Raw genomic sequence first — 27744 nt, forward strand, 5'->3', positions numbered from 1 at the left:
ATCGCCACAATTTCGGGTTTCAATCGCATTGCCAGTAAAACCAGTGACCGTAGAAGTTATGACTATTCAGATTATTTAGTGGTATGCCCACGGGTTGAAGTGGGCTGGAACGATCCGGAACAGCATTCCGGCACCTTTGATTAACAAGTAAATTAATCTAATTGGCAGTGTTTCCCGTTCTTTTAAAATAACGGCAAATATCCATTTGTGTTTCCCCTGTTCACTCTCACGTGCACCGTGAGTCCATGAACAAGGCAACTGTCTGTGGTTAGTTCACATGTCTGTAAAAATAGTCTCGTTCTATCTGTCAGTTAAACAGGTGAAGATCACGTTGCCGGTAGCCTACCGGTTACAAACAGGCTCAGTAGTGAGCGTAAAATAATGTGTGCTCTGATTAATTTGGTGTGATAAGTGCATGCCAAATTAATCAGACCGCCCCCGTGATTTAGCTTTAATGAAAACTCAACTCCTGGCTGTTTTGGAAGAAGGATATAATGAGAGTAACAGGTGAACTAGCTGTAAAAACCAAACAGTCTCAAGAGTGATCATTCAATCTGTAGCAGTCACGTTCTCGCTCCCATTCTCTCGTTTGGCTGGAGAAATCACTGGGAAAAGGTGGTCTAGTTTGGACTCTGCTCCAGATGGTGTCAGTTGCTGTGAGGACGCATATGCTCAACAAATTATGTAATATTACCTGCTCTTATAATTCGTCAGTGAGATCAGTAGGCAAAATATCCTTTTCTTTTTCAATAGCTTTTCTTAATGCACTCTTAGTTACCAATGTTTCCATGAATCAGACACCAGCTGGATTACTTTTCGCTTTTGGGCAGGCTGAGCCTGCTAGATTGGGTATATATTTGAGGTAAAAGTGGAAGAGGTTGGAGATTGACATTTTTTTTTTAATTAAAGCAATAGTTTTATATGCTTTTTTGCTATTCTACCAATAGATGAGGTCAAGAGCCAGGCTAGTTGTTTCCCCGTTTCCACATCCCGTTCTCACTCCCAACTCGTAAAATACGGACGCTTGGGTAGTGGCTCTCAGCGTCACATACGACGCAAAAAAGCAGCCTTTAGCGCTGTAAGAGGATGTAGTAGTAACGGTAGCGAGTAGTATGAAAGGCCGAAATGCAGTGTAAGGAGGCTTGTTGGGGTGGTGGATGGGTCAAACAATACAGGACTTTTACCCAGTTCTTGTTCCGCATGTCACAGAAACGTACATTTTATAACACCACCCACGATCTTTTTCTACGCAATGGGAGAGTGAGAATGTGTTGGTTTCCAGTCTTTATGCTAAGCTAAACGGCGGCTGTCTGTACATTTATATTTACTTACAGGGAATGGATCAATGGGCCTCATTCACCAATATCTTCCTAAGTTTTCTCTTAAATATGTTCTTAAGAAGGTTTCTAAGAAAAGTTTACGCCGGATTCATGACGTGTTCTTAAACAGCAGATTTGTTTGCACCTGTGTTCTTAGGATTGATGAATCCCATGTCTTCGTAACTGAAAGCGCGTGCCAGTTGTTCCTAATTAGCATAAGAAAACGCCCCAAAAATTCCCATATAAGGACATGACACTTCCTGTGCACCTCCTGGAGACAGGTTGTTGGAGCTTGTCGGAGCCGCGGTGGAGGAAGTACTGAATCTCAGTACTTAAATAAAAGTACAAATAACCAGAGACATATTTACTTTAGTAAAAGTATAAGGTGTCCACTACAACAAACAAAGCCTGGCTTTTAAGAAAAGTTCCTATCCTAACCATGAAACGGAAATATGTTGTTATAATCGGAATGCGGTTGGTTTTATTCCTGGATGTATTTCATTTTCTTTAACCATGCAAGTAAGCAAATAAAGTGTGTGAAGCAGCGCAAATGGGGAGATGTGAAGAGGTCCAGCCAAATAAATAAGATATGAACGCGTCTTACACAGCCTGGCGGAGGAGTAAACGACGCTGTGGAGAGAAATAGATGGCAACTTTGATTTAAAAACGGGAATAATAAAAAAACAAACGTTTTCATTTTCACTTTTACCGGAGGCTGTATTACCGAGGGTCAGCGGCGCTGCGCCCGGCTCTGCAGCACTAGAGCCGACTTGGATCAGCGGTGCCCATATACAGTATCTACGGCAACCAAACTTTACTGTTGAGACAAACGTGTGACGGTCAGGAAGACGTTTTGGCAGGGGGAAAACTGATCAGAAAATGTAACGGAACATTGTAGAAATGTAGTGGAGTAAAAAGTATAGATAATTGCTGCAAAATGTAACAAAGTAAAGGTCAAAAGTAGGCTATGCACTATTGAGTCTACTTAAGTAAAGTACAGATACGTGAAAAATGTACTTAAGTACAGTTACGAAGAATTTGTACTTTGTTACATTCTACCACTGCATTTCGGCCCTATAAATAGCGATCAATCACCAAATAACGCAAGATTTAATCAGTTTAATTGCTGATGTAAAATGTATTGTTAGTGTCTTTTTTGAATAATATGATTTTTTATCAACAAATGATCAGAAATACATTACAGTACAATACTATCATTGTAAACGACTGTAGAATTAAATAAAATGCAGTAAGCAATCATTTGGAGCAAATTGTCATCCCTCAAATGTGCGTAAGAGTGCTTTTCAGTGTTCGTAGATTTTGTTCTTAGCTAAGAACAAATCCAAGTTAAGAAAACATTAGTGAATGCCAGAATATTCGTACAAAAGTGCGTACGAAGGCTGTAAGAACACATTTCTTCGTAAGAACGGTTGGTGAATGAGGCCCAATGTTTTTTTTTATCTAACTTTTCACAAAAAAGCAAAAAGGTTTAGTACCATAATCTCTAAATTTAAAAGTAGAGTATTTAGACATAGTCAAACATGTATTTTTCTGCACACTGCTCAAAGCACATGATTTTATATAGTGGCAAAATATTTTCTTTTACTGTTTTGTTGCTATGAATTAAAAACCTGTATTGCCCCTATAGGAATTTGCTTTGCACAAAGAGCATAAAAGAATATAGAAAAGATAACAACCATACATGACCGCACAAACAGAGCTCTCATGTGCATGTCAGCCGCAATGCAGCAACGCTAGTATGTTGCTGTAGTAGTAGTAGTAGTATTTACAGTAGTACGTGAATCTCATCATTATTTCAACCTGCAATTTCAGAGGGCTTTAACTGGAATAAAAAGAGGTAGGCGGTGTGGCATGCTAATCTCTCTGTTAAAATGTAATGCCCGGGCATTGCCGATCTAATTCATTTTAAAACTTTAGTGTGAGCTGAGTTCATGCAATGTGACAGTAGAGGGAGAGATGGAGTGACAGCAATAAAGTGTGAAACCGCAACTAATGTGCCCTGACATTGCCATGATGTAGTCCATCGAGATGCATCACAATAACTTAAATCGTATGTATGGAAATACATATAATTTATACATTGATTAGTTTTGAATTCAATTACCACTTACCACTTCATTATTTTGTTTCACGCAGTGAGCCTTAGTCTCTGCCATTAGATACGGATATATATCAATGTAAAAGCATTTTCCAAATTGTCTATTTGTTACCAGCAAGAAGTAATTTTACTTACCCCTCATATTAGTTGATTCTACACATGGTGGTGCAAAATCTTGGAAAAGTGCATACACCACAGTATGTAAACACAGGCCAACTGTACATAAATATCTCAATTTAGCATTCAGCTGCATCCAAGTGGCATCTAAGTGGGAATCCACAGGCTGCCGCTCTGTGTTTTAACTGGAAGACTTTGAGCTCCAGATTTGCTTCAAATCCCCTCCAGCTGGACACAGAGGCAGCTGGACACCACTGGGTGTGAAATGGATTATTGAACAAAGTTTCTTTACTTTACATATGCTTTCTATCCAAGACTCTTCTGTGCTCAGTGCTTAGAGATACTGCTGTAGTATGGGAAACAGTCAGATGCTGTCTAATGGCATGTTTGGATTTGGCTTAAAGCACACTAAATTGGGGATTTCTAGCCCTCCGAAATTTGTGACTTTTATTGTTAGTGACCCTCCTTCTGGGACTTTCAGTAACTTTTACAGAGTGTAACATTATCATATGGAGTGAAGCAAATTGAATGTCTATCCAACAAAAGTAAAGTTAGCCACCCTGCCAGCAGAAGAGGGACCTTATTTATTGAACTTTCACTGCCCTGAGATGAAGACTTGTATGTAGTTCCAGTTTTGTTGGAATACAGAGTTTTAAGTAATAGTTAGACAACCAAATACATTAATAATAGTAGTTTAGTAATTTTTAGGAGACGGGGGAGTAAATCAGTGTATTTCCCAAAATGTTAAACTATTCCTTTAAATGCCTTTGCCACATTGCCACAAAAATGTCTCTGGTTTTGGCAGCTCATAAAAATGATGCATTACCTCTAGTGTTCCTCATTTTAAACAATCAGTATTATGAGGCACTACATTTACAAACACATTATACATACTGTGTTGTTTTGCATTATGTCTTACAAGCCTTCTCTTTTCCAAATTTTCACCATTACTGACACTAATAACAAAGCAAAACATAGCTTCGTATAGATTCAAATGTGCGCAGTCATCAATCCCAAAACCTAACATTTTTGGAAATTCAAGGTTATCGAACAACACTAAAAACAGTATCCATCATTCAAGTGCTCTAAACCTTGAGTTGTCGGTCCATCTCTCCCCAGCATGTGCAGTGTCAGTGAGGTGAACCATGTCATCAAGAACAGGTTAAGGAAACACATTCCTGGAACTCTACCATATGTGGAGGAAAAGCCGTGGGTGGTAGTGACGTAAAACACGTTCAAAGAACATACTATTAAGACCCCCCCAAACAACATTCCCTTCTTCTCTGCTTTCCCTCTCATCCTCACAGATTGGATGTATCAGGAGGTATTTTAAGCATAAGTTATTAATGGCAATAAAATATTGTTTACGAATGTTTGGGTTAGCTGACGTGAAGAATATTAGAGCATCAAGAGTTGTATCCTTTCTCGTTGCTCAGTGCTAGATGTGTTGTGTGCTGTTTCTGCATCTGCTTCTGGGAAACTAAACAGGATGGACGTCACGGTTGTGAAACTGTGCTCACCTCCGCTCTCTATCACATTTCTTCCAGTATATCTCATCACGTAGTTTCACTGGTTAACAAGACAAATCATCAGGACCAACAAGACAAATTGTATTTTCCCATAAAATTATATTTTGAAAGCTGATACTGGTAATATTTTAACTGCAACTGCTTCACAATGTCTGGTTAGTGGACTTTTATTGAACCCAAGTGTGCCCGTGACTGGTTCTTTTCCCGAATCTGTGTGATTCCCCAGGGATGTAACTGACGTAACTCTGCCAGTGTTATTGCAAAGAGCCATCAGGGAGATGACGCAGTGTGCGCGTGTGTTGTGAAAACTGAGACTGACAGAAGAGAAAATGTGTGTTTTTGTTTGCAGGATTTTATTAATACTTTGAGATGAACAAAGGCTGATAACTGGTAGGGGATGACATAATATATTTCTGAGAAGGAAAAAAAAAATTTTGAAAGGGTTAAAATAATTGTCTAACAAAATAAAATAGTATACAAAAAGCTATAGAGAATATACACTGTACACATTTGACTCATTATTTGGAGAGCTCATTGGCAGAATAATTGCTTGTTTAAGGAAGTCTTTTTAGTGTATAAACCAAATTAATTTTAACAGACATGGTTATGTTTACAGTTAAAACTAGTTTATTGCACATTCATGACATTGGAATCAAAAGTGGAAGTATTCTCATGTAATTTAATGTTAGGGAAAATATTTGTATTTGGTCATATATACAACCTTTATTGTAATTCTGAAATAATTCAGTCGTGTCACTTTACACATGTTGTCTTTACACAGAGTGACCCCTCTGACCTCTTCAGCAGCACTATGAACTCTTACTTGACAGAAAGTGAAACTCGAAGCAGGTTGTTGAGGACATTGCTATATTTGTACAGCAATTATCCATTTACTGAGCCAGAATGCTTAAGTGGAATGGATATTGAATTCAAGGTTCAAGGAGGGGCAATTTGGATTACAGCCAGCAGAAACAAATATATATATATACCAAACAGCAACAAATAAACCCAACCACAGCACAACATAATTTAAATTTGAATTCACAGGATAGTATTAACAATGGGGATAACAGCCGGAACGAATCACCTTTTAAATCTATTTGTTCTGCATCGCGGCAGACTATATCTACGCCCGGAGGGTAGCAGCATAAATTCACGCCACAAGGGATGACTCGAATCAGCCAGGATGGGTCTCGCCTTCTTCAAGGATCTGACCTAATACAGGTCATGTAAGCCATCTGACGGTGTGCCCGCAATTTTGCTGCACACTTTCACGATACCTTGCATTCTATTTTTCTGTTTAATAGAAAGTGACCCATGCCAGTAGATAAAAATGAAAGTAAGAACTGATTCAATAAAACAAGAGTAAAACATTTTCATAAAAACAGTGTCGACATTGAAACTGCGAAGCTTACGAAGAAAATACATGCGCTGATGTGCTTTTTTACACACAGCATCAACATGGGACTCAAAGTACAGTTTACTGTCGATCACAGTCCCAAGATATTTGTACTGCTGCACTAGTTCAACTGGTTGATTGTTCATTACAACCTGGGAAATGACAGCGGGATTTCTTCTGAAGTCGATGTACATCTCTTTCGTTTTTGCCATATTAACGTTTAAAAAGGAGGATTTACACCAATCAATAAAATCATTGACTACCGGACCGTGTTCAGAGTCCAGCACATTATCCAGCACAATACATCATCCAACCCAAAATCTAAATAATCGTTACCCACATTTTAGGCTAAATAAAGCCAAACACAAATATAATTGCCTGATATACAATCCCTCCTCTTTTTTTTTTGTCATTCAAGTTTTTTTATTATTTTCAAACTTGTTACAAGAACCGCTCGAGTGGTACAGAAAATGAAACATACATTCAGATGGAGGAAAGGCATATCAGTAGAGACAAAGTCAAAGCTGTTCCTGATTAAATGAATATGAATATACAATTGTATATACTGAACATATGGCTGTTGTTACCTGACATATGAGAAGGAAGATGAAAATGAGACTATACATACATACATACATACATACATACATACAAAATATATATATATACACACACACACACACACACACACACACACACACACACATACACCCGTGCACATACACAAGTATAAAACATATTAATAATAGTGCACCTTTTTAAAATTGTCCCAAATTCCCACTGTCACAGGCCTCTTCTATCTTATCCTAGCCAACATGATTTCATATGATGCTGCTTCACTCACTAACACCCTCCTTTCTTGAAGTGTCAGATGTGAGGGCGTTTTCCAACGCCTCAGTATTATTCTAGCAGCTGAGACTATCCCCACCATCAGTACTGAATAGACACTTTTTGTCACATTTGGAACTTCAGTTTTATCTCCCAGAAGGCATAAACGCGGGGACATCGGTATGGTTTGACCCACCCACCCTTACCTCATTTTAACATTTGGATGTCCAGTTTTACTTTCATACTAAGATGCGGATTCCCCGTCTAAGACAAAAATACTGTCCAACTGTGTAGGTGTTTCCTTTTGTTTATCTGGAATGTTTGAGTTTCAGTTGATGATGGGGTTTATTTAGGCTCCTACTGCTGGTTAGCCTGTCGCTGCAGTCTACGTAAGGTTTAGGACATCAGACCTGCGACGGCTGCCCGGGGGGACAGCTGTCACAGCCTATGTTGGCCTGAGTCTAGTCTGGATTGGCCGGGGATGGGCAGGGCAGGGCAGAGCAGGGCAGGGAAGGGCTGGAACAAGCAGTGGTCTAAGGCTGAATCTGTCTTCATGTCTTAACTTAAAAGTCAGAGCGTGAGGTGTGGGTGAGAGTGGCGTTACGGCCCTATTTCTTTGCTCCTTCCCTGTCTGCAGGTTGATTTTGATTCATTGAAATATCTTTTGTATAAATGCTCTTCCATACAAAAGCGCTATTTATCAGCAGGGCAAGGCCTTTCTTCAGATTCTTTCTTTGTCAGAAGAACTTGAGTTGTTTTGTCTTAGCCCCTCATATCAAATGAGCCTGGAATGCACATCACATGTTATGGACAAACGCATGAAAACTGTGTTTCCTTCATCGTGATATACTTGTATATTGTGTAGAAAAGCATTTGACTCAAATAATAATGTAAACAAGCTGAGCTTTTGTTTTAAATGTTGGAGCAGCTATAAAAAATGAAAGTTTTAATATGCACAATGCCCACCTGAAACTGGCGGAGAGGAGTGGTTCATTTTACTGTATATTTCACTGCTTAGATATCGTATTCAATCTAATGTCAATGATCCCTATTTCTGACATTTCCTCGTCTCCATCTTTACCTCTCCTTTTAGTGCTTTTCATTTGCCTTAGTGGCCATATTATTCAAAGAATTACGACTTTGTCCGTGATTGTTCCTACTAGTGTAATAATAAATGTACGTTATTTTGGTACCATTTCATTGCTAACATCAGCTATCAGGTTCCCAAACATATGCAAGCTAATGTTAGTGCTATCGTTATTCTGTATATTGTACGAGATTAATAGTGTAGGGCAATGTTTACAGCGTAGGGGAGAAGCAACGGAGGTTTGTGTTTTTAATATATTTCTCTGAGCAGTAAGAACAATGTGAATGAAACCAAAATTAGCTCTTAGTATCTCCATCGTTTACACGCCGCTGTTCTAGCTGTACCTAGTCTGTGTTACAACTGCACATGACGTGAGTTGTCTGCCAGGGAAATCACAACACATATGATTACGTTTATGTTACAAGGTCGACAAATTTCCCCTTTTTCATCGACGCAAGGAAAAGTATCCTAGATGTCGTTCTCGCATTATGCACAACCATGTTATAGTTAGCCAAGAAAGTAGCAACTATAAAACTTTGAATTTACACAAATAGACAGAATTACCTTTTGAGAAGAAAGCAGGCAATTTCGGCGTCCCTTTTTAAAATCCTTGCTCTGTATGAGCTCTTTCCATCATGGAAAAGCCACTCCAATATTAACTTTGGTCTTGTTGCTTTGCCTGTCGCATTGTCGTTTTTAATTCTCTTTTTAACTTCCTTGGCGATTCCGTTATCTTCTCCCCCTCCCTGGCATTCGTCATGGTGCCGCTGAGTTCAAAAGCGTGAAAGGCGGAGGTATGTCCCTCTTTGGTTAATGTATTTTAAAGATGGAGGCGCAACACGGCGGCCGTCATTCGAGCGAGTCGCTCGTATGTATTCTGAATGATTCTGAATGGCAGATTCTACGCGTACGAGAATACTTTGATTAGTTGGTGGAAGTAATTACACATGAATGAGCACATATTTATGAAAGAACAAAGGTTTTTTTGCTAAGAATCAACTAAAAAAAATTACACAATGGAGCTTTAAAGGGCAATATAAATTGCTTCCCTTCCACTCACTTTAACAGCTGTGTGCTGGTTATTAAATACAGAAATACCAGTGCATTACATTTTCTAAATATCATCTCTGAGTGAGTTTCACCAGTTTCCAACAGTGTTTAGGTCCATCTGATATTGCCAAAATGTGCACGGAAAAATATAACAGTGTGTGGAGGCATGACTTAGATGGCAGCGGTGTATCATTTTCTGAGAGGTCTGACTCACTGGACTAAAACGCTACATTTGCAGTTTGTTGGTTTGAGGGCAAATCCACATCAGTGCAAATGTTTGTTAGTACAGTACTGCCATCCAGAAATGGAGCCCTCGCACAAAACCTCCAAAAGCATAAAGCCCCCAACGTGGCCCTCCACTTCTCACCTCAAATGCCATGGTAATAAAACAGACAAAAACATGGCTAATTTGTTTCACTGACTGGTGGTCTGAGACATTTAACTGTTTTTTAACTTTTGAACCTGCTTTTTGTTCATATGAGGCCTAAGCTAAACCGCCAGATTCAACTGGAAACACTGCAGCTTCATTTCTTTCCAGGGCTGCAGTGAAACCCATCATATCTTGTAATTACTGTATTCTTTCACTACACCCCTTGCACAGCCTTCCCACCATCCAGTCCATTTCTCCAAACAGCTTGAAGTATCCCATGATTCCTTATAAGAGTGGAAAGGAGACAAAGCTCTTCTCATCATCTTCGGAGAAGAGTTTTGTGGAAGATCTATAAGGAGTGTAATGTTGTGTGTTGAGTGTTCAGAATGGCAACAACATATGACAAATGGGACGATTAAAAGTACTTTGTGGGACTACTGTCCATTCGGTACTGTACCATTTTTATCACATTTAAGTTGACCAGTTAAATCGTTGTCACAGCATATTTACGTTGTCATTGACAACTGCTATGACACACCTGCTGTGAGCCTGTGACATCCCTAACTGTGTTAAGGCCAACGTGTAACATGCTTTCAAGTTTTAACTTGTAAGCAGTTGCTACTTGCTGGAAGCTGTGTGGAGCCCCATCTGTGCTCTCAATATCACATCACCTCCTCCGGCCTGTGGTGTCATTTGGTACAACCCAGTAGCTTGGTTGTAGATAATAAGCCCTGTGTGGAGTTCCCTGACTTGCCAAAGTTCAAAATTGTTAGCAGTCGCTGCCTTTGGGATCCGGGGATGTCCAAAGTGATGTTTGTCATCACGCTACCTTTTCATTATGAATGAGAACTTGATGATGTTATCACGACATCTTAAAGATGCCTGCTTGAGGCCACAGCGGTGGTTTTAACCTGAAGTGATCTATTAGCAGCCATAAATAAATAATAATAATTTATACTTTATTAATCCCACAAGGGAAATTACAATGTTTTCACTCTGTTGTTAGAACACACATTACACATGCTCAGTACCTATTCATGCACCACTGGAGAGATGTCAGAGTGATGGAGCTGCAGCGGTCGATGGACAGGCACCCCGAGCAGTTGGGGGATCTTGGCAGTGGCCAGGAGTTGAACTGGCACCTCTCCAGCTACCAGTCCACCACCATACTGTGATCCATATGGGGACTTGAACCAGCGACCCTTTCGGTTCCCAACACAACTCCATACAGACTGAGCTACTGCCACCCCCAAAAATGTCAGCTTCTGTGGTTGAAATCAGAATCAGGAGGCTTGTAGTTTGGCTCCTCTCTCCCCCTAGAGTTTGGTCTGTAACGACAACAGCACCCCCCACACACACAAACACCCCCTAGGGTCATAGCTAACACTATCTCCCTGGCTGTAGTCTCAAGATTGAGAACTCCAACAAAAAAGTTTATCTGCACTTGGCTGGTGTTAATGGGTTCAGGCTACTCAGAGAAAACAGACCCCTCCATGGATACAGACACGTCAGTAAAACCCTCTGCCATTTAATGCCTCTCTTTGTAACTGTGAAATACTGCTGAGATAAGCAATCAAACGAGAAACTTTAAAAAGCTTTTTCATTTTCATTTGAGGCAGCATTTCTACCTTTTTTTTTTTTTTTTTTTTAAACAAGACAACAGAATTGAAACTGGGATGTGAACAAACATAGACGCACTGTGTATGCATTTCTAGTCGAACAAATATTACCATGCAATTTTCTTCATCTTTTTCCCCCAGATGCATTAACTTTGAAAGCCCAGTGTTCTCTGTTCCAGAGATGGTAAGCATAGCACTGACCTTTGGCACCACACAAACCCATTGACAGAGTGATTGTGCTTATGCCATTTCTTCCATTTACCATTTTGCCACCATACTCAACATGTAGAGGCCATTATGCTCCAAGGGATGCCATTATGATTTCGTTATTTCGATTGATTTATGTTTTATTTGTTCTTGGACTCACACAGAAACTTGTTTTATCCATTTGTTCTTTCCACCACACTGTCATTTTGGGCAGAAGGGTCCAGAAGAGAAAATGTTCTCAATTAGACAGCAGTAAAGAGAAAGGCAGGTTTTGACTATTTTCTTTTCATTTCCTTTGCAAACTGTGTTTTCTCCTCCAAGACGCTGTACCGCACACCTCCTGTTCTCCAGTCATGATCTACACCTCTCAGGCATCTATAAGGCAGACGGACCTTTTAATGGCTCTGAGCCAAAGCCACCAAACATTATCAATGTTAATGGTATACACCAAAATATGAACTCCATTCGGTTGCTTTTGAGTGCTATGAGGCTCGGTGGATTGTTCATTTTGAAACAAGTGTTTCTCATTATGTCGAGTATTGTGCTTGGCAAGGAGGCTGCAGAAACCCTGCCAATGCAAAATCTGCTTTCCAATGCCTGCTTAGAATACCATATATAGTTTCACCTGTTATCCTGCTCATTTCTCAGAGATAATCCACTCAGTCAGCATGTTCTCATGCCTTTGTTACAGTTTTTTTTTAAAAGTGTGTTGATAAAAAGTGTTTAATGCAGGTATAGTTATGATCTAATTATAATGCTGATCTAAAGTGTTCTTGTGAGTTTCTTGGCTCGTCCCTAGTGAACTCTACAATGTGTTGGTAGTACAGTAGGTACTACTTGACCTTTGCACTTTGGATAAAGCTGAATCATGCATAGAACATCAGGTAGAAATGCTGAGCATGTGGCTGGGTTAGTTCAGATGGTATAGTGGGCGCTGAAATGTATAGGTTTACTCCTCAATGCAGCGGCCGCTGGTTCGACTCCAACCTGCAGCCCTTTGGTGCATGTCATTCCCCCTCTCTCTCCCCTTTTATGTCTTCATCTGTCCTGTGAAAATAAAGGCATAAAAATGCCCCAAAAAATGCTGAGCAGGCCCTAACTAACAATAATGATCTCAATTACCGTAGCATCAAAATTAGTCTAATCAAGTGTTATGATTCATGTTTATTTATTTAATGCTAACCATTTTAATTTAGATTACACTGTGAGCCTGAAGTTGGCCTTGAAATGAGTTCAATGTGAAGATATTGAATGTTTTGCTCCCAATGAAGCTTCTATTCTGGCAGCCATCTTGAAAATAGCATGTTGGTTTGACGTGGAATTTGTGACACACTGATGAGAGCATTCCAGCTTTGACTCATCTCTGTAAATTGAATGTCTCTTTGAAGATATGTGCACATTTAAAGAACTATACCACCAGTTCAAAGGTTGCACACTGAAAAATGCCAAACCCCAACACACACACACACACACACACACACACACACACACACACACACACACACACACACACACACACAATGCACTACATCCTCAAAGTGGACTACATTGTCACAGAAAAATTCCCCTACTAACAATTGTCAGATTGTATTGTTTTATTGGCCAGGTCATAAAGGACCAGCTGTTTGGTGGACCACTGACATGACTCAGCTGATTTTGATCAATTTGGCTGCTGACATGAGTTTTCTTTGCTGCCTTGATCTTGAATTTCTAAATTTGTGCAATGTTTTCATTGATGTTCTGACTAATGGAGACTGTGTTTAATAGGTGCAAGCAAGAATTATAACCTAAAATTGAATCTGAAAATGAAAAAAGTTATTTTGTACAGAGATTAACAGTCTACAAATAAACTAAATAAAAAGTAACCTTTTGAAAATAAAAACTATGATGAAATGTATTAAATAGTTGTCAGCGAATGTAAACTAAACGGTAATCTGAAAGACGGCCGAATAGACAAATTAATGCAAAACTAATGGAAATTAAAATTGACTAAAACTAATGTACATTTCTGTCGAAAGCAAATAAATCAACTAGCAAAGGCCAATGGGTAGCGTTGGTGCTTGCATGCATGTGTGCAGGAACCCATATGTGCTGATGTTATGACTGGCTTCAGTTCATTGATCTGGGATGGAGGAGACTTGCCTCTCGTGCAGAACCAAAGTCAGCAACAAATCACGAACAAATCAATAATTGTTGTTTTTTTGTGTGCATATTCAGCAATGGCATATCAGATTGGCCATACTGGATTTAAACACGAACACCACTTACAATTACATTTCATGTTTTTCCTCCTCCAGTTAATGGCAATACAGCCAAAAATGAATTGTCAGCAGTCAGTGTCCTGGACTTCTCATAGGAAGTCAGACCATATTACGTATTTCCTCTCTGCCGACAATCAAAGACAATACCTGGGAAAATCATGCTTGTGCCAAACAGGGAGACAAGCCAAAAGAGTTATACTTGATACGTCCGTAAAGCCACTACAGAACCATTAAGTCTCTCTTCCTCTTTGATACGCTTTGAAATGCTATTTCAGAATGTTCCTAGTTGCAAGCCAGGTATGTAATACCTGCTACACTAACTGGATTGGACAAAGTGGACCTATAAATTTGACCTAAATGGGTGAAAAAGTGTTTACATGCACATAATATTCCAGTTTTTGGCCTTATTCCGAAAAAGACAATATACAAACTAACCTGTTTACATTGCTAATGACAGTAAATATTCCACTAATATTCCTGTTTACATGTAGCTGTGCAAAATAACTTTTTTTTTTTTTTTTTTAAAGTTTACCAGCGGTGGCAGACTTGTTGGACCGTGCGAACACAGCGTCCCTCTTTCATTCTTTCAACCAGCTTGAAATGGATGGCTACGTCTTCAATAATGTTTAAAAGTAGCTGTGTTTCTCCTTCTTATCGGGTCTGCAGCCTTGCAAACTATTGGCTGGTTGGTTTGTGTACAGCAACCATGGCAAGAGGCCGTAAACTAGCTGTAAACTGCGGTAAAACCCCCAATTGAGATGCAGAATCCCAATGTGCTGTGTCCTGAATAATACCAGAATATCCCACGTCTTAATCGGAAAATGCTATATTCGGAAATAGTTCTTATTCGGAATATCCAACTGGAATATGCTGTTTACATGACCTGTATCAAATTTAGAATATTGTCATATTTAGAATATAGTGGAATTGGTGTGCATGTAAACGTACTCAGTGTGGGGAGATGGTCTCCTCCAAGTCGCTGGAGACGCCATTAGCTTCTTTTCACCTCATAGGTGCTTCACATAACAGAACATACATGGAGGTGCAATTCTGCATCTCCACACCAGAGCATCAAACAACCATAGTGACAAGGCAAGAAATAGATCCCTTACCAGATTCCCACCAACCGTAAATGGTGATTCATTGAACCCAGGTCTCTGCAGTGGTGGCCGACTGCTTTTTCCCTAAACTGCACCACCCAGGTTCCGCAGTGAGTGTGCTACTTTTGACTTTAACGATTGATTTTGATTGGATTGCGATTAACTCATACATATCAGGACCACAATATTTTAAATCTTGAATCAGATGATCAAATTTAAGATCTAGTGCTACATTTTCTTTCTTTTTTTAAAGATAATCTTTTTGGCATTTCAGCCTTTAGTAGACAGGATAGATATGGACAGGAGAGGGTGGAGAGAGAAGGGAAGACATGCAGCAAGTGGCTGCAGGTTGGACTTGAACCCTGAGCCGCTGCGTTGAGGACTGGGCCTCTGCATATGAGTGCCTGCTCTACCGGATGAGCTACCCAGGCATCTGATACATTTTCATCAGTGGTAGCTTAACTACCTACCGTGTGTGGGACAATTGCTTAGTTCAGCCTGAATCAGCACCAGAATTGGGCAGTAACTCATTACAATGTAATGTGATTACTTTTTCCAGTGCCTGGTACTGTTTGGGGTTACAGTACAATAAAGAATTCAGTAATCATATTGCAGTTGCAATTTCCAGTATAGGGAGTTGGAGTTGTCCTGTTGCTGAGGAATAATGGGACTAAATAAGCAAAAGCAATACTGTAGCTTAATGGCAGGTGGATCCAAACATACAGTATCTGGTCTTAGGGCTGCATTTCATTAGTGTTTCAACATGCCCTTCTTCACTTCCCCTAAGCACTTGCCCTTGGGGGAATCCCCGCCGCTATCGTTCCATGTGTCCGAAAAACTGAAGTGAACTTGGTGAGATCGACCCTCGGAGGACTGAGGGAGCGAGTGAACAACGATGGACACTCCAGAGGTGGATATCACCCACAATGCATTGCTGTTATGCATTTTGGTGCAAGAAAATACGTCCATGTTTAGGTTGCAGTCATGTACAATTGCTAAAACTCCTGTTGCTGACCACCAAAGAAGGAGAATATCATTTAATTGAATAAGTACATTTCGACTTTTTTGTTTCCTCATTGATAGCTTGATATGTTACTGAAACATGTAATATAACTGTCAGTTAAAAGGCTATGGAGCCTACTTTATACTTTTTATTTACTAGATTGTATGTCTGATTTCATTATTTCCAACATTATCTGTAAATACATGGAAGAAATTCAGTTTTTGCAAAATATAGCCTAAGCAATAATATTATTAATCATGATACAGATCATAAACTTTCTAAATCAGAAACTCATACAGCTGATTACCAAGCCTCATTGAAATGAGTCTGCAGGTATTTAAAAAAAAGCAGTAATACTTTTTATAAATAATATTTGTGTAGCATCTTTAATACAATAAATACTTTACAATAAGGAAATTGCATGACCTAAGCAGACATAAAATAAGCATAAAAACAGGGATAGAATGTGATAATTAATAGAAAATAAGATTGAAAACAAAAATGCACTTGAAGCAGTAGCGCTAAGCCTGCAACTGTCAATCCGTATAGTTTGGAAAGTTTGAAAGTGAACAAGGGCAGGTGCGTTCCATTTCAATCCTCCATGAGACGTATTCTATTACATACCAATGGCTGAGGGGAAGTGAAGGAAGGCATGTTAAAACACTAAAGAAATGCAGCCCAGATGTAAGGCGTTAATGCTCGACGAGATATCTATTATCAGGAATTAATGGATGATGGCGAGCCTAGTTGAGGTTCCCTCCGCCGAAGTCCATTTACCTAATAAGGTACACCTCAAAGGGCATTACCCTGCTGATACCATGGTCATTTGCCAATTAATATTTAAGAAATTCATTTATATTTTAATGTGTTTTACAATCAAAATTCTATCACCATCCTATAAGGTTTTATGCAGTACAAACGTTCTGCTCCAGCAAATAGGACAGACCTTAGATAGGACTTTCCATGCTTGGCAACGGGAGATATTTATAGTCTGCGCAGCTCATAGAACACTATGAGCCAGAAAGCTAACGTTATGCTAGCAAAATTCAAAGTCAGTAACATTGGGTACGGTTAACAATCAGTAAATATAATTTGACAGTAAGTTTACCAACAAGACAAGCTAGCTATCCAGCTATTTCATTGTCCACAAATCCATACCAAGACTTTCACGAACAAGAGAGATGATCGCTGTGAAACAGAGTAAGTCCAGAGGGGCAGTGTAACTCACTTAGAGCTTGTGTGTTAGCGCCGTCCTGTGGTGTTAAGAGGAAGAGGCACTGAACGACTGCACTCAGTGTTGAAAATAACGTATTCAGATGTTCTTTTTCAGTTAATGTAGCGCATTCATTTAGAACGGTAAACAGTCACTTTCACCAGAACCTCATTAATAGGTGTGCTATCTCACTTTTTAATGGACACCCTGCAGCCAATCAGAATCGAATATTCACCCAGACAATTGTATAAGGTCTTATATATCAATTAACATTTTGTTAGTTTACTGTCTATCATGGCTTTCCCTTGTTTTAGCAGATGACAGGTGGTATGCAACGCTTCTGATTCCCTAGAAGTTGGGCCTTATTGCCTCCGCGGGTCATGGGAGAGGAAGCGTTTTCAAAGCGTGAGGTGAGGTCAGGATATACATTTATATGGCCTCTGCAGTGTCCCGCCCCCCTCACAGGGTTTGTTGGCTGTGACAGTCACTGCAGGTGGAGCGACGTTCACTGACCTCAAAGTTGGGGAAATAATTCCTCCCATCACCTCAGATTCCCGCTGAGATTACAATGGTTAAGTTGTATGGTAATGGCATGCTTATCATACACAGAGAATTCATTAACGCAATAAAAAAGCTGATGGTATGTTTGACTTGGCCAATTGAACAGAGATTTATAATGCAGCAGGTTCGCTCCAAACGGCATTGGGTATCATCTCTCCTGCGCGGCAGTGTTTACGTAGGCCGACTTTAAATATTTGAGGAGCACATGTGGGGATGAATGGTGGCACAGGATTTCATCACAAAGCTGTGAAGGGCAAGCCGGCAGGGGGTCATTTTAACAGTAGTGTCAACATCATGAGATCCCACCTCTGTCGACTCAGCAAACAGTATATCGCAGACGCTTTGAAAGGCGGTGACGGCCACTTTCTGGAAAGGCCCGGTGGTTTTCTCAGAACACCTTTGATGGTGCCAACAGGCTTTGGACATCTTCCCTCATTGAGTCTAAGTAGTGTTGCCAAAGTAACCATGAGAGGAAAAATAACAGTGAGATACAAGAGAGTAGAATTGAGGACTGATGCAACAAAAATGATCATTGGACAATGGTGACAAAACTGCTGTTGACACTGTACAAAGAGCTAAACAGCTGCTGCTCCATTCACTGAGGTAGTTCATTTTGCCATGTCGTTCCTGTGTCTACAGCGACATTAGGCAATGTCGCTGTAGACACAGGAACAAATTAAGCTATTCTCCGACATCTTTTCCATTTGCCTTGACCTGTCAGGGGGCAAGAAGAATTGTATTGGTTTTGCAGATGTGATGGAGAATATTAGATGATGCATCCCTAAAACATTGCTCCTCTTTCCTGATTGCTTTCTAGTTCTTTTTGGTTTATATTACATTATTTCCCTTCTGCCCCAACAGTATCCCATCTTTCCTTAAATCTACCACTACCCATGCAGCTCACAGCTCCTGACTGCAACAAGTGTCTGTGGAAGTTTCCATGCTCCCACTCACTCAGTCGCTGGAGCAAGAGCCACATGAAGCGGGCTTAGCTGTCAGCTACTACTGCGTGGGTTTCTGTTTACCCAGCCTGCCTGTCTGTGGACATCCAACACGGCTCACACATCATCACCGCGCAGTCCACCTGCTTCGCTCACTTAAAACAAAGAGCGTCAATCCAGCAAGAAATCCCTCCTTATGAAGAGCGATTATTATTGATTATTATTACTTGTCCATATCATTTCCACTTCAGTTTTGTCCTCGACTCGCCCCCTTTCGCTTGCATCACCAGCATATTTCCATCCATCACTCTCAGCCACCCATACCACGCTCTACCGCAAGCCTGCATCCTTCACTCTTTCCACTTTCTGTTTGTCTGTCTGTGGGCATGCACGTCTGCTGGGGGTTTCCATGCTACTCTCAATTTCCAAAAACACCTGCACTATCCCACCCATCCCCTCTGACATAGACACTCCCTACTGGGAAAAGCAAAAGAGAAGAACTGTTCGGATAAAGGGAGTTAAAGGGAGAATGAAATAAAGGGAGTGTGTGATGCCTTGAGATTCAGTTGATTTTGTTTATTTGAATGGCAGCAAAGAGAGTGCATACAACTTTCAGTTAGTGGTCTGACCTGACGCCAGTCCCCATCTCTAATGTACACCAGGGGGGTTTAAAGACGCTCTAAATGGGAATACAAATAATCCACCAGTTGGACTGGATTACAGTACAACAGAAGCTTTGGGGCAGAGATGACTCAACTCTAATGCCACATCATCAAAGATGTCAGCCACAGTATGGTTTCTCATAATTCACGCAGTAGCATTCATGGCTGCACCTTTGACACTGCTTGTGCCTGCCTTGGCAAGCCGTACAGATGGACAACTTTGTGGGGGTTCTGTTGAAGCTTCTTGTGCATGTATCTGGAAGCTGCCAAACTCAATGTCAGAACCCCAGCCCATTCTTCACCTAATGCAGCCCCCAATCATAATAAGGTGGCGTTAAGACGATTAAAGGCATCAGTGTGCTTCAAACAAAGTGCTTGCTGGAAATGAGGGGCTGTGATTGATCATTTTTGTAACTTTCAGACAACTAAGTGACAGTCCAACGACTCTCCCACTTCACACAGCGATTGGTGTGCAGAGGAGTTAAGGTTCAGAGTTGAGAAATCTAAAGCCCTCTTTTTTTTCATTACTCCAGTGCAAAACTATGGAGGACTTTGAGGAGAAACTGTCTTAAAGTGTGTGCAGTCATCTCCATTTTTACATTTCCTCCATCTCGCCCATCTCTACGAGTGTGGCTGTTGAGAACAGGTGTAAACACTTTGTATAGCTACATCATTCGAAGCATACTGAACTCTTAAACCTCCCTAATCAAGTCTCCGGCTTTTTCATTTTAAAAACCGCAGAAGACACTTCAGGCCCAATCATAATTAATAACCTTTAACAGTTAACTAATACAGCTTGAAAAGCTTAAAATGTGAAGGCTTTCCTGTGGTTGCTATCATTTTCTTGCAGTAGTTCTAGCTACATTTTCAGTCTCGCCACCTACAGGTAAAGCAAAGCTATTAAAATCAAAGTCATTTTGGTAATCTGGCTCCAAAGATACTGCACAGAGGTCTTTTCCAAGTCCCCATTTGGTGACATCCCAATATACTTTATTTTGGCAGGTACATTAATATGATTGATAGTTTAGGTTCAATGAGGAAAGTGACATGTTTCTCCACTGTGTATGTGGGTCTGTGATCCACAAATTAATAAAAGCCAAGGAAGTGAGAATGTATTATAAATATTGGAAACATGTCCTTAAAACGTCTTTGTTAATTTATCAAACTTGTCAGCAGCTCCTATAAACACTTGACCCACTGAGCAATTCAAATATTTTGTTGTATGTGTCTGGCTACGGTGTTTAGGACTGTTAAATGATACAGTAATAAGCTGACAGCTTCTTCTAATATTACATGACATTGACTCTGCTACAAAGGAAAATAAATTAGCATTGTTTTGCTGCCTGAGAGAGGAGAACTCGCTCACCAATTATTGTGAACCACCTGTTGGATTTTAAACAACAGAATAGCGAGATGTCAGTACTAATAAATATTACGTAACCATGTCCAGCTCCAACAAGAAGTTTATATTGTCAGCTGGATGAATCACCTTTGGCTGCAACTGCAGTTCTAATATGTAGCAGTTCATACAAAAATACATTTCTCCAAGTGATGGTGCAGCTGAAATGACATGCACATCACCCTACATGTTGTTAAGGGTTTAAAATAACACACAAACATACTAGTGCTTTTAAACACACGGAGGCTTAGGGAGTACGCCTCTCTACCTGTGAATTATGGGATGAATGGTATTCTGCCTATAATTCACAGAAGTGAGTGTTGTTTGAGCAAACACTGCCCCCTAGTGGGCACATATTCATCAGACAGAAAAATGCATTTTCCAAGCTTTCATTTAATGGCAGTAGCAGAATTAGGTTTAATTTCCTATTTAAAATGATAAATTGTGTAGTGTCAATGATAATATGAAATAAACTTAATATGTCTTTTAGTAGGTTGGCCACATATTAACGTATTGTTTCACTAAATGTTGTCTTTTGATAGTGTTTCTGTTGTGAATTTACACCACAGATCCAGTCTTAAGTGTGAATGATTTGTATAAATGTAAGATGGTACTTTGTGCAAAGGCATGGATAAGTCTATTTTAGTTTTAGGCACAAAAACACAATGACATTTCTATTGCATAGTGAACTTTGTCTCTGAAATGCAATAGAAATGTTTTAGAATTTTTTACTTTATGACTTTGAACCTTATCCCTTAAAATGACACCTATGTGACATAATCCTGTAGCAAAAAAATGATGTCATTTTGGTTGCCATTTGCAGGGATATGATTGTCCAAAACTAACACACTCGTATGAGGTTATGTTCCTTTGACAGCTTGACTCACATGTGGCTTTAACACATGTGAGGCATTTCTTTGACAGCTACACTACCCAGCCCTCTGGACACTGAAAACAAAGGCCACACTTTGTTGAAAGGTCTAGCATGTGTCTGTGTTGTGTGAGGCTGAGGTCGCATGAGGAGGAGTTTAAATTGAAGCTGAGCGTATGTTCAATGTCAGCGTTGGCTTGGTGGTTCTGACTGGCCAAACAAATTACCAAAGATGTTGATTTACATCCAGACCCTTGGGAATGTGAAGCAATAGTCTTTCATAGGTTTCCATGTGAAATCCTACATGACTTTTATGATATATGATGTTAAATTATGCAGAGTTGTGAATTTGTAATGCCATTCTCAATTATATTTGATTGACAGGAAATCCTGCAGATTGTTTGGAAGCAGTTTAATTTCACACAGATGTTGAATATAACTGTCTAAAGAAGATATAAATGAGATTTGAAAAGCATCCATTCCACTATTGTTACATAAAGAATATTTCAAACAATTATCCAGCAGTCATACGGTAAAACATGAGTGCATGTGTGATAACAAGAAGTTCCTACAGATCCTTTGTTAAATGTAGACGCACGTTTCGATGGGCTGATCAGTTTGTTAAATGTTGGCAGACTTGGTCACAGAAAGCAGCAGTGGACTTCTAGTGCAGTATTTAAAATTTCTAACATGCAAATATGGACGACAATAAAATAATAAACGACAAAGCACATATTAGGCTCTTAATAGTGATTTAGGTTCACATGAAGATGTCTGACCATGCATTTACTATAAACCAGGTATGCCTTATGCTAGTACTGACACATTACAGTACAGTATGATAATCCACTTGTACAGTATATTTGTGTCAAAAAGTTTTTGGACATGTATTTTAAATTTTTTTTAAGAGGAATGGTACATTCATGTGCTATGTTTTTAAATATATGTTTTATATATTTTGTTACTTATATATTTTTCATATAATATATTTGCTCTCTTGTATACTTTTTTTTTCTTCAACTGCTGCACAACAATTTCCCTCGGGATAAATCGGGTTCTATCTTATCTTTTTTATTATATGGACCGTAAAAATAAGCTGCCCAGCTAAAAGATAGTCAAGCAACTTTCATTCTTTTCATCTTTTGACCTCTAATACCTGCCATTCATACCTGCTTCCATAGCATAGCTTGTGAATACAATGCTGTTTGGAAGCTGACTCTTAATATGCAGAGCTACAAAGCCACACAAGTGATTGATAAGAAATGGCAAAAACATGTAAAACTACAAGTAGGATCCTTTGGCTTGTAATGCAGCAGTCACGTATTGAGGGTAACTAAAAGTGCATTTTGTGCAACCAGCAGTACAGAAAACAAGACAATTAAGGTTTGTTTCAATAACATAGTATTAATGTCTGCCAAATGATCAAATCCCTCTGTGTAATTTTAAATTATGATGTAGGCGACACATGTCATATTTTTCTGCGTTTATCTACCTCCCAGTCCATAAGCAACTCAAACATTTGTTGGCTCCCCTAGATGACAACAGTCAGCCTCTTCTTCAGGTAAAGAAAAGCAAAGTATGTAGCTCCTCCTAGAATGCCTATCAACAGAGTGGTGCCAAGAATAACCGGTGCATTCTTCTTGGCCACGCGAAACGCCACAGGAAGGACAGCGGAGATCAGGATGTTGTTGACATGGCCCAGCACTCTCCTAAAGGCCGGGCGCTCCACCACACGCTCGTAGTATGTCTCCAGGTTCACACGGTTACCGTTGCCCCAGAAGCGGCGGGAGAGGCCAAGGAACTTGAGGCGGTGTAAGGTGACTGCCAGAGAGACGTCAGCCATGCTGAAGAAATCCCCACACAGCCAGGACTGACTGCCTTCTTCTACGAGTGAAGAGAAAACAAGGAGTAAGTAAAAGCAACTGATAACATGACATCCAAAATGCTACTGCCGCGTTGCAAAAGCCACCCCTGGCATGTATTGTTAATATTATTACAGTCATAAAAATTAGATTGTGTCTTTTACTGTGTGTGTTTGTAAAGTGGTTGCTAAGTAATAAGCTGCTGTGTTTGTGTACCTGGTGTTTCTTCCACCCTCCTCTGTAGCTCTGTCTCGACCTGGTCCATCACACTTTCCAGTTCGTCCAGAAGCTTCTTCAGGTACTTCATGTTGTCATGGTCATACAACTTGGACTGCAGAACCATTTTAATATAGAAAGGCATTAGTGCACATTTGCTTCCGTTACATTGTAGACAGAAAACCATGCAAAATAAGGGTTTAAAATGTTCAGGCTGGCTGCCAAACTGCGCAACACATAGAAAGGTTATCGTGCTTTTATTTTATGCCTTTTAGGCCAATAATTTTGACAATCATTGCCCTAAAACCTACATAATTCCCCAAAAATGCACATACTGCTCTCAGCTGCATCTACAAACAAAATGTGTTCTTTCAGCTGTAGTTTGTTAAAGAAAATAAACTTTATTTTGATTATTTACATGTGTCAGTTGGTCCATCTACTATTAATAGCATTGAAAGCAATATAATACATGAATTTACAATTTAATAGCCTACATTTAAATGCGTGATTTAGGGGTAGTTTAGCGACACCACTAGAGTCAAAAGCTTAGTTAGCAGTTACAGCTACTTTACTTAGCTAGTTAGCTTTAGCGGGAGTTTAGTTTGGTTTTTCATCATGACTAGATTTAGCTACTGTCTCATTTAGTTTTGTGGAATAACAATGTGAATTGTCAAGATGTTAAGTAAGCTTTTGCTAAGGCTAGCAGAGGCTAACGTATGTCAAATCTTCTTCCTAGGATGGTGAAGACATGACCTGCCCTACTCTCCCTCTGATTGGCTAGCACTGGGAAAAAATACTCTCCTTCTGTATCTGACTAGCTGGCTAGTTTATGCTCTTGCCTTAGCTATCTGCTAGCTGATTCCATCCTCATTTGATTTAGACCTATTTTATACAGTCTGTATAATATAGTTTTACTGTATAGTTGCTGCGATTTCGCACTGTAGGGCAGAATGGTTCTTAGAGGGTACAAGTGTCAAGGTCCAGTCAGTGTAAATCACAAAAAACAGCAGGTTTGCTTACTTGGCACTCTACTAACTTGAATAACTTACTTTCAAGCGCCTCTGTTTTGCTATATAAGCATCTTTAAGCTCTGGGTTCTGCTCTGCCAGTTTCTTTAGCTCAGACTGTGTGTTTCCGATCTGTGCTGTCACACAAAAACACAGCATGATGTTAGAGACAATGAATTATACTGTGATTGCCATTAGTACAAAACTTTTGATGTGAAAATGAATAATTTCTTATTAAAAAGTCTACTATGATAATATCAGATTGTGTCACCGTGTCTCTGTGCTATATCCACTTTATCAGGTATTGTTACACATTTCCTGTCATCATGCAACACCTGCCTCTCGTAAACCGACAGTTTCACATAAAGCATACAGACAAGAATGAAAATAGAAAAATGTAAAATTTGACTAGGTTAAGCTGTATGTGTGTACCCCAGAATATACTGTATGGCTGTTCTACTGGCAACAACAAGGGATCTTATCTAGTACTTGGTGAATTTGGCAAAGTGGAAGGGTTACACAAACACTGTTATGTGTTTGTGCACAAATAATGTAGGGACAAAGCTGTATAAAACTACCCAAGTGCATCTCAGTGTGTCTTACTTCGTATACATGTGGCGGCATACGCTGGTATGTGGGAGTCCACAGTGATCTCCGGGTGGAGGATGCAGCCATGGGTGTAGGCATCCATCTGTAGTGAGTCCAGCAGCTCTCTGTAGTGCTGAACTCTGTGATAGTATGTACTTCCCTCTTCAGGGATCAGCTTGGGAGTGCCCTCTAGAGACAAACCAGCCATGAAAATGAAGAAGCAATGGTGTAAGGGCTCACTTTTTTTCCTTAAAACTTTTCTCAGGAGGGAATCAAAGTGGTTTTATACACAGTAATGCCTGGAGGAGAATACACAAGGTTAGAACAAGTAATGTTTTTGATGTTTAATTATATAACAGTAGGTAGTTTTCATTAGCTTAAATAATGCCATGCTTACCAGATTTCTCTCCTTTAAAGGTGACTAGATGAGACTCTTAGGACAAAGCTATTATGGATCAGTGCAAACCAAAGGAAAATGGAAAATAAAATAAAGTTTGGATGAATAATTGAAAAATAAACAAATGCACAATATGAAATGTACAACAAAATAAAACAAAAACAACATTTAATTTAAAATCAAAGATTCAACAACAAAAAAAAAGCTGAAAGAGGAAAACTATGTAAGAAAACAAGTAGGAAACTCAGTTGAATGGAGCCCACCTTAAACCTATCCAGCCCTTCTATAGTGTATTAAAACACAGAGTCTTTATTCAGACTCACCATTAAAACTCTGCTCCAGGTAGTCCATGATCTGTGTTGGGTCACAGACAATGTTTTCATTGTGGATTAGTACTGGCACCTCCCCAGTGGGGTTCAGATGCATGAACCAGGGCTCGTTGTGCTCACTGAGCGGTAGGCTCACATCATACTCCTCACAGTGCAAACCTTTCTCTGCTATGGCCAGACGCACCTGCAAAACAAGTAGTTCTTATATCTGTGAAACTATAGTTTCATCTGTTGTTGTCTCCTGATCAAAAACATCTGGCATCATAGTTTTGTTAACTAGAGATGACAGCCAACCAGTTCACAATACAATGACAAAGGTTTTTGTCGCAAGGACCCCCCCGGTCCTTGCGACAAAAACCTAGTCCAAACAGCCAATAGGAAATGTAGTCCCATTGAATATCATCACAATTAAAAAAACAGGTGGGCTAGGTTAGGTTACATTCCACCCACATTGCCAGCTTAACTAATTTTCATTTTAACAGATTTTAACAATTCAACAAATTTAACAACAAATACAGCTATCACTGTGACAGGCCAACTGACAGGAATATCACAAATATATATCAAATAAAGTGCATAAATGTAGTGTTTTACAAGATCTCTTGTTGTTTGAATGTACTTTTTAGAATCACTTTTAAAGACTAAGAATGATGCTTATTAAAGTACTTAGATTTCTGAATGTGTTTTTCCTAGAAGTTAAATTACATGAAAAAATATAGTAGGCTACTCATTTAAAAGAAGAATAATTAGTATAACCAAACAGTACATGTTCATAAGAAAGGGAGACCTTTTGGAGGGATAATATAAATGAATGATCCTAAACGACCCTTTTAATTTCCAGATTTTTTGCAATAAAGTACTGTACTGAATACTGTATGGTTCTTATTTGAGGAGAGACAGATTTGATCAACAGAAGTAATGGCAGTGTCTACATGGTAACTAGGATTACTAAATATAATATCTACTGTCTTCCTGAAAAACACAACCGAACAAGATTTGACTAGAGATCTATTCGAACCTCTGGCAAGGAGCTGTCCACTGAACTGTGGTGCTGAAACGTAAAGACGCTCACCTTCTGAGAATTGAAAGACTGCGTCCAGTGGTAAAGCGTTAATTTAGATTCGCTTTGTTTTGCGACTGTATCGCATTCCTGATGCACATCTTGTTCTGGGTCCTTCTCTATAAAAGCTGTTTTCTCATCTTGGAATTCAGGGTTGTTTTCGGACGCCATTTTATCTGTTGGTAGGCTATGTTAGGGGACAAGTGAGGGCAGCACACCATATCACAGTCAACAAAATGCACCGCCTACTGGCCCGGAGAGGTATATAAATCCGCTTCATTTTTATAGAATTGCGAACAAACTGTTAACTGTAAATGTAAACTTATTTTGCGATAGTCTACACATATTAACTGTTAGTTTAAGACATTTTCTTCATCTTCGTCTTTTCTTTTTTCTTTTCGTTGTCGTCGTTGTTCTTGCAAATAGTTCCAGTAGTGGCAGTAAACTACAGTAAACTATTGTTTCATATGCCTAGATGCATTATTACCAAGCAATACAAGGTTTTAAACGTAAGTATCGTCTAAACCTTCACAATGTAAGAAATAAAGACCAGGCTACAAGATTTAGACATGACTACACTTTTCACAACCAGCTCAACACTACACTCTCATACCATTCCACCTATGCAAT

At 39.5% G+C, this 27744-nt stretch overlaps 1 protein-coding gene and 1 long non-coding RNA gene across 2 annotated transcripts; one reads left to right on the top strand and one right to left on the bottom strand.

Annotated features, from left to right (window-relative positions):
* Positions 1 to 22050: 22050 nt before the first annotated feature.
* gdap1 (ganglioside induced differentiation associated protein 1) lies at positions 22051 to 27308 on the bottom strand. Its single transcript, XM_028569613.1, has 6 exons — positions 27127 to 27308; positions 26049 to 26238; positions 25344 to 25517; positions 24783 to 24877; positions 23734 to 23848; positions 22051 to 23539 (listed from the first exon to the last, which is right to left on the bottom strand). The coding sequence occupies exons 1-6, from the start codon at positions 27283 to 27285 to the stop codon at positions 23187 to 23189; spliced, it is 1086 nt and encodes a 361-aa protein (XP_028425414.1). The 5' UTR covers positions 27286 to 27308; the 3' UTR covers positions 22051 to 23186.
* Positions 23251 to 25000, top strand: LOC114549352 (uncharacterized). The gene is made up of 3 exons (XR_003691532.1): positions 23251 to 23563; positions 23762 to 23815; positions 24470 to 25000. It is a non-coding gene; the product is annotated as an uncharacterized LOC114549352 (long non-coding RNA).
* Positions 27309 to 27744: the final 436 nt, after the last annotated feature.

This window comes from Perca flavescens, chromosome 22, assembly GCF_004354835.1.
Source record: "Perca flavescens isolate YP-PL-M2 chromosome 22, PFLA_1.0, whole genome shotgun sequence".
NCBI lineage: Eukaryota > Metazoa > Chordata > Actinopteri > Perciformes > Percidae > Perca > Perca flavescens.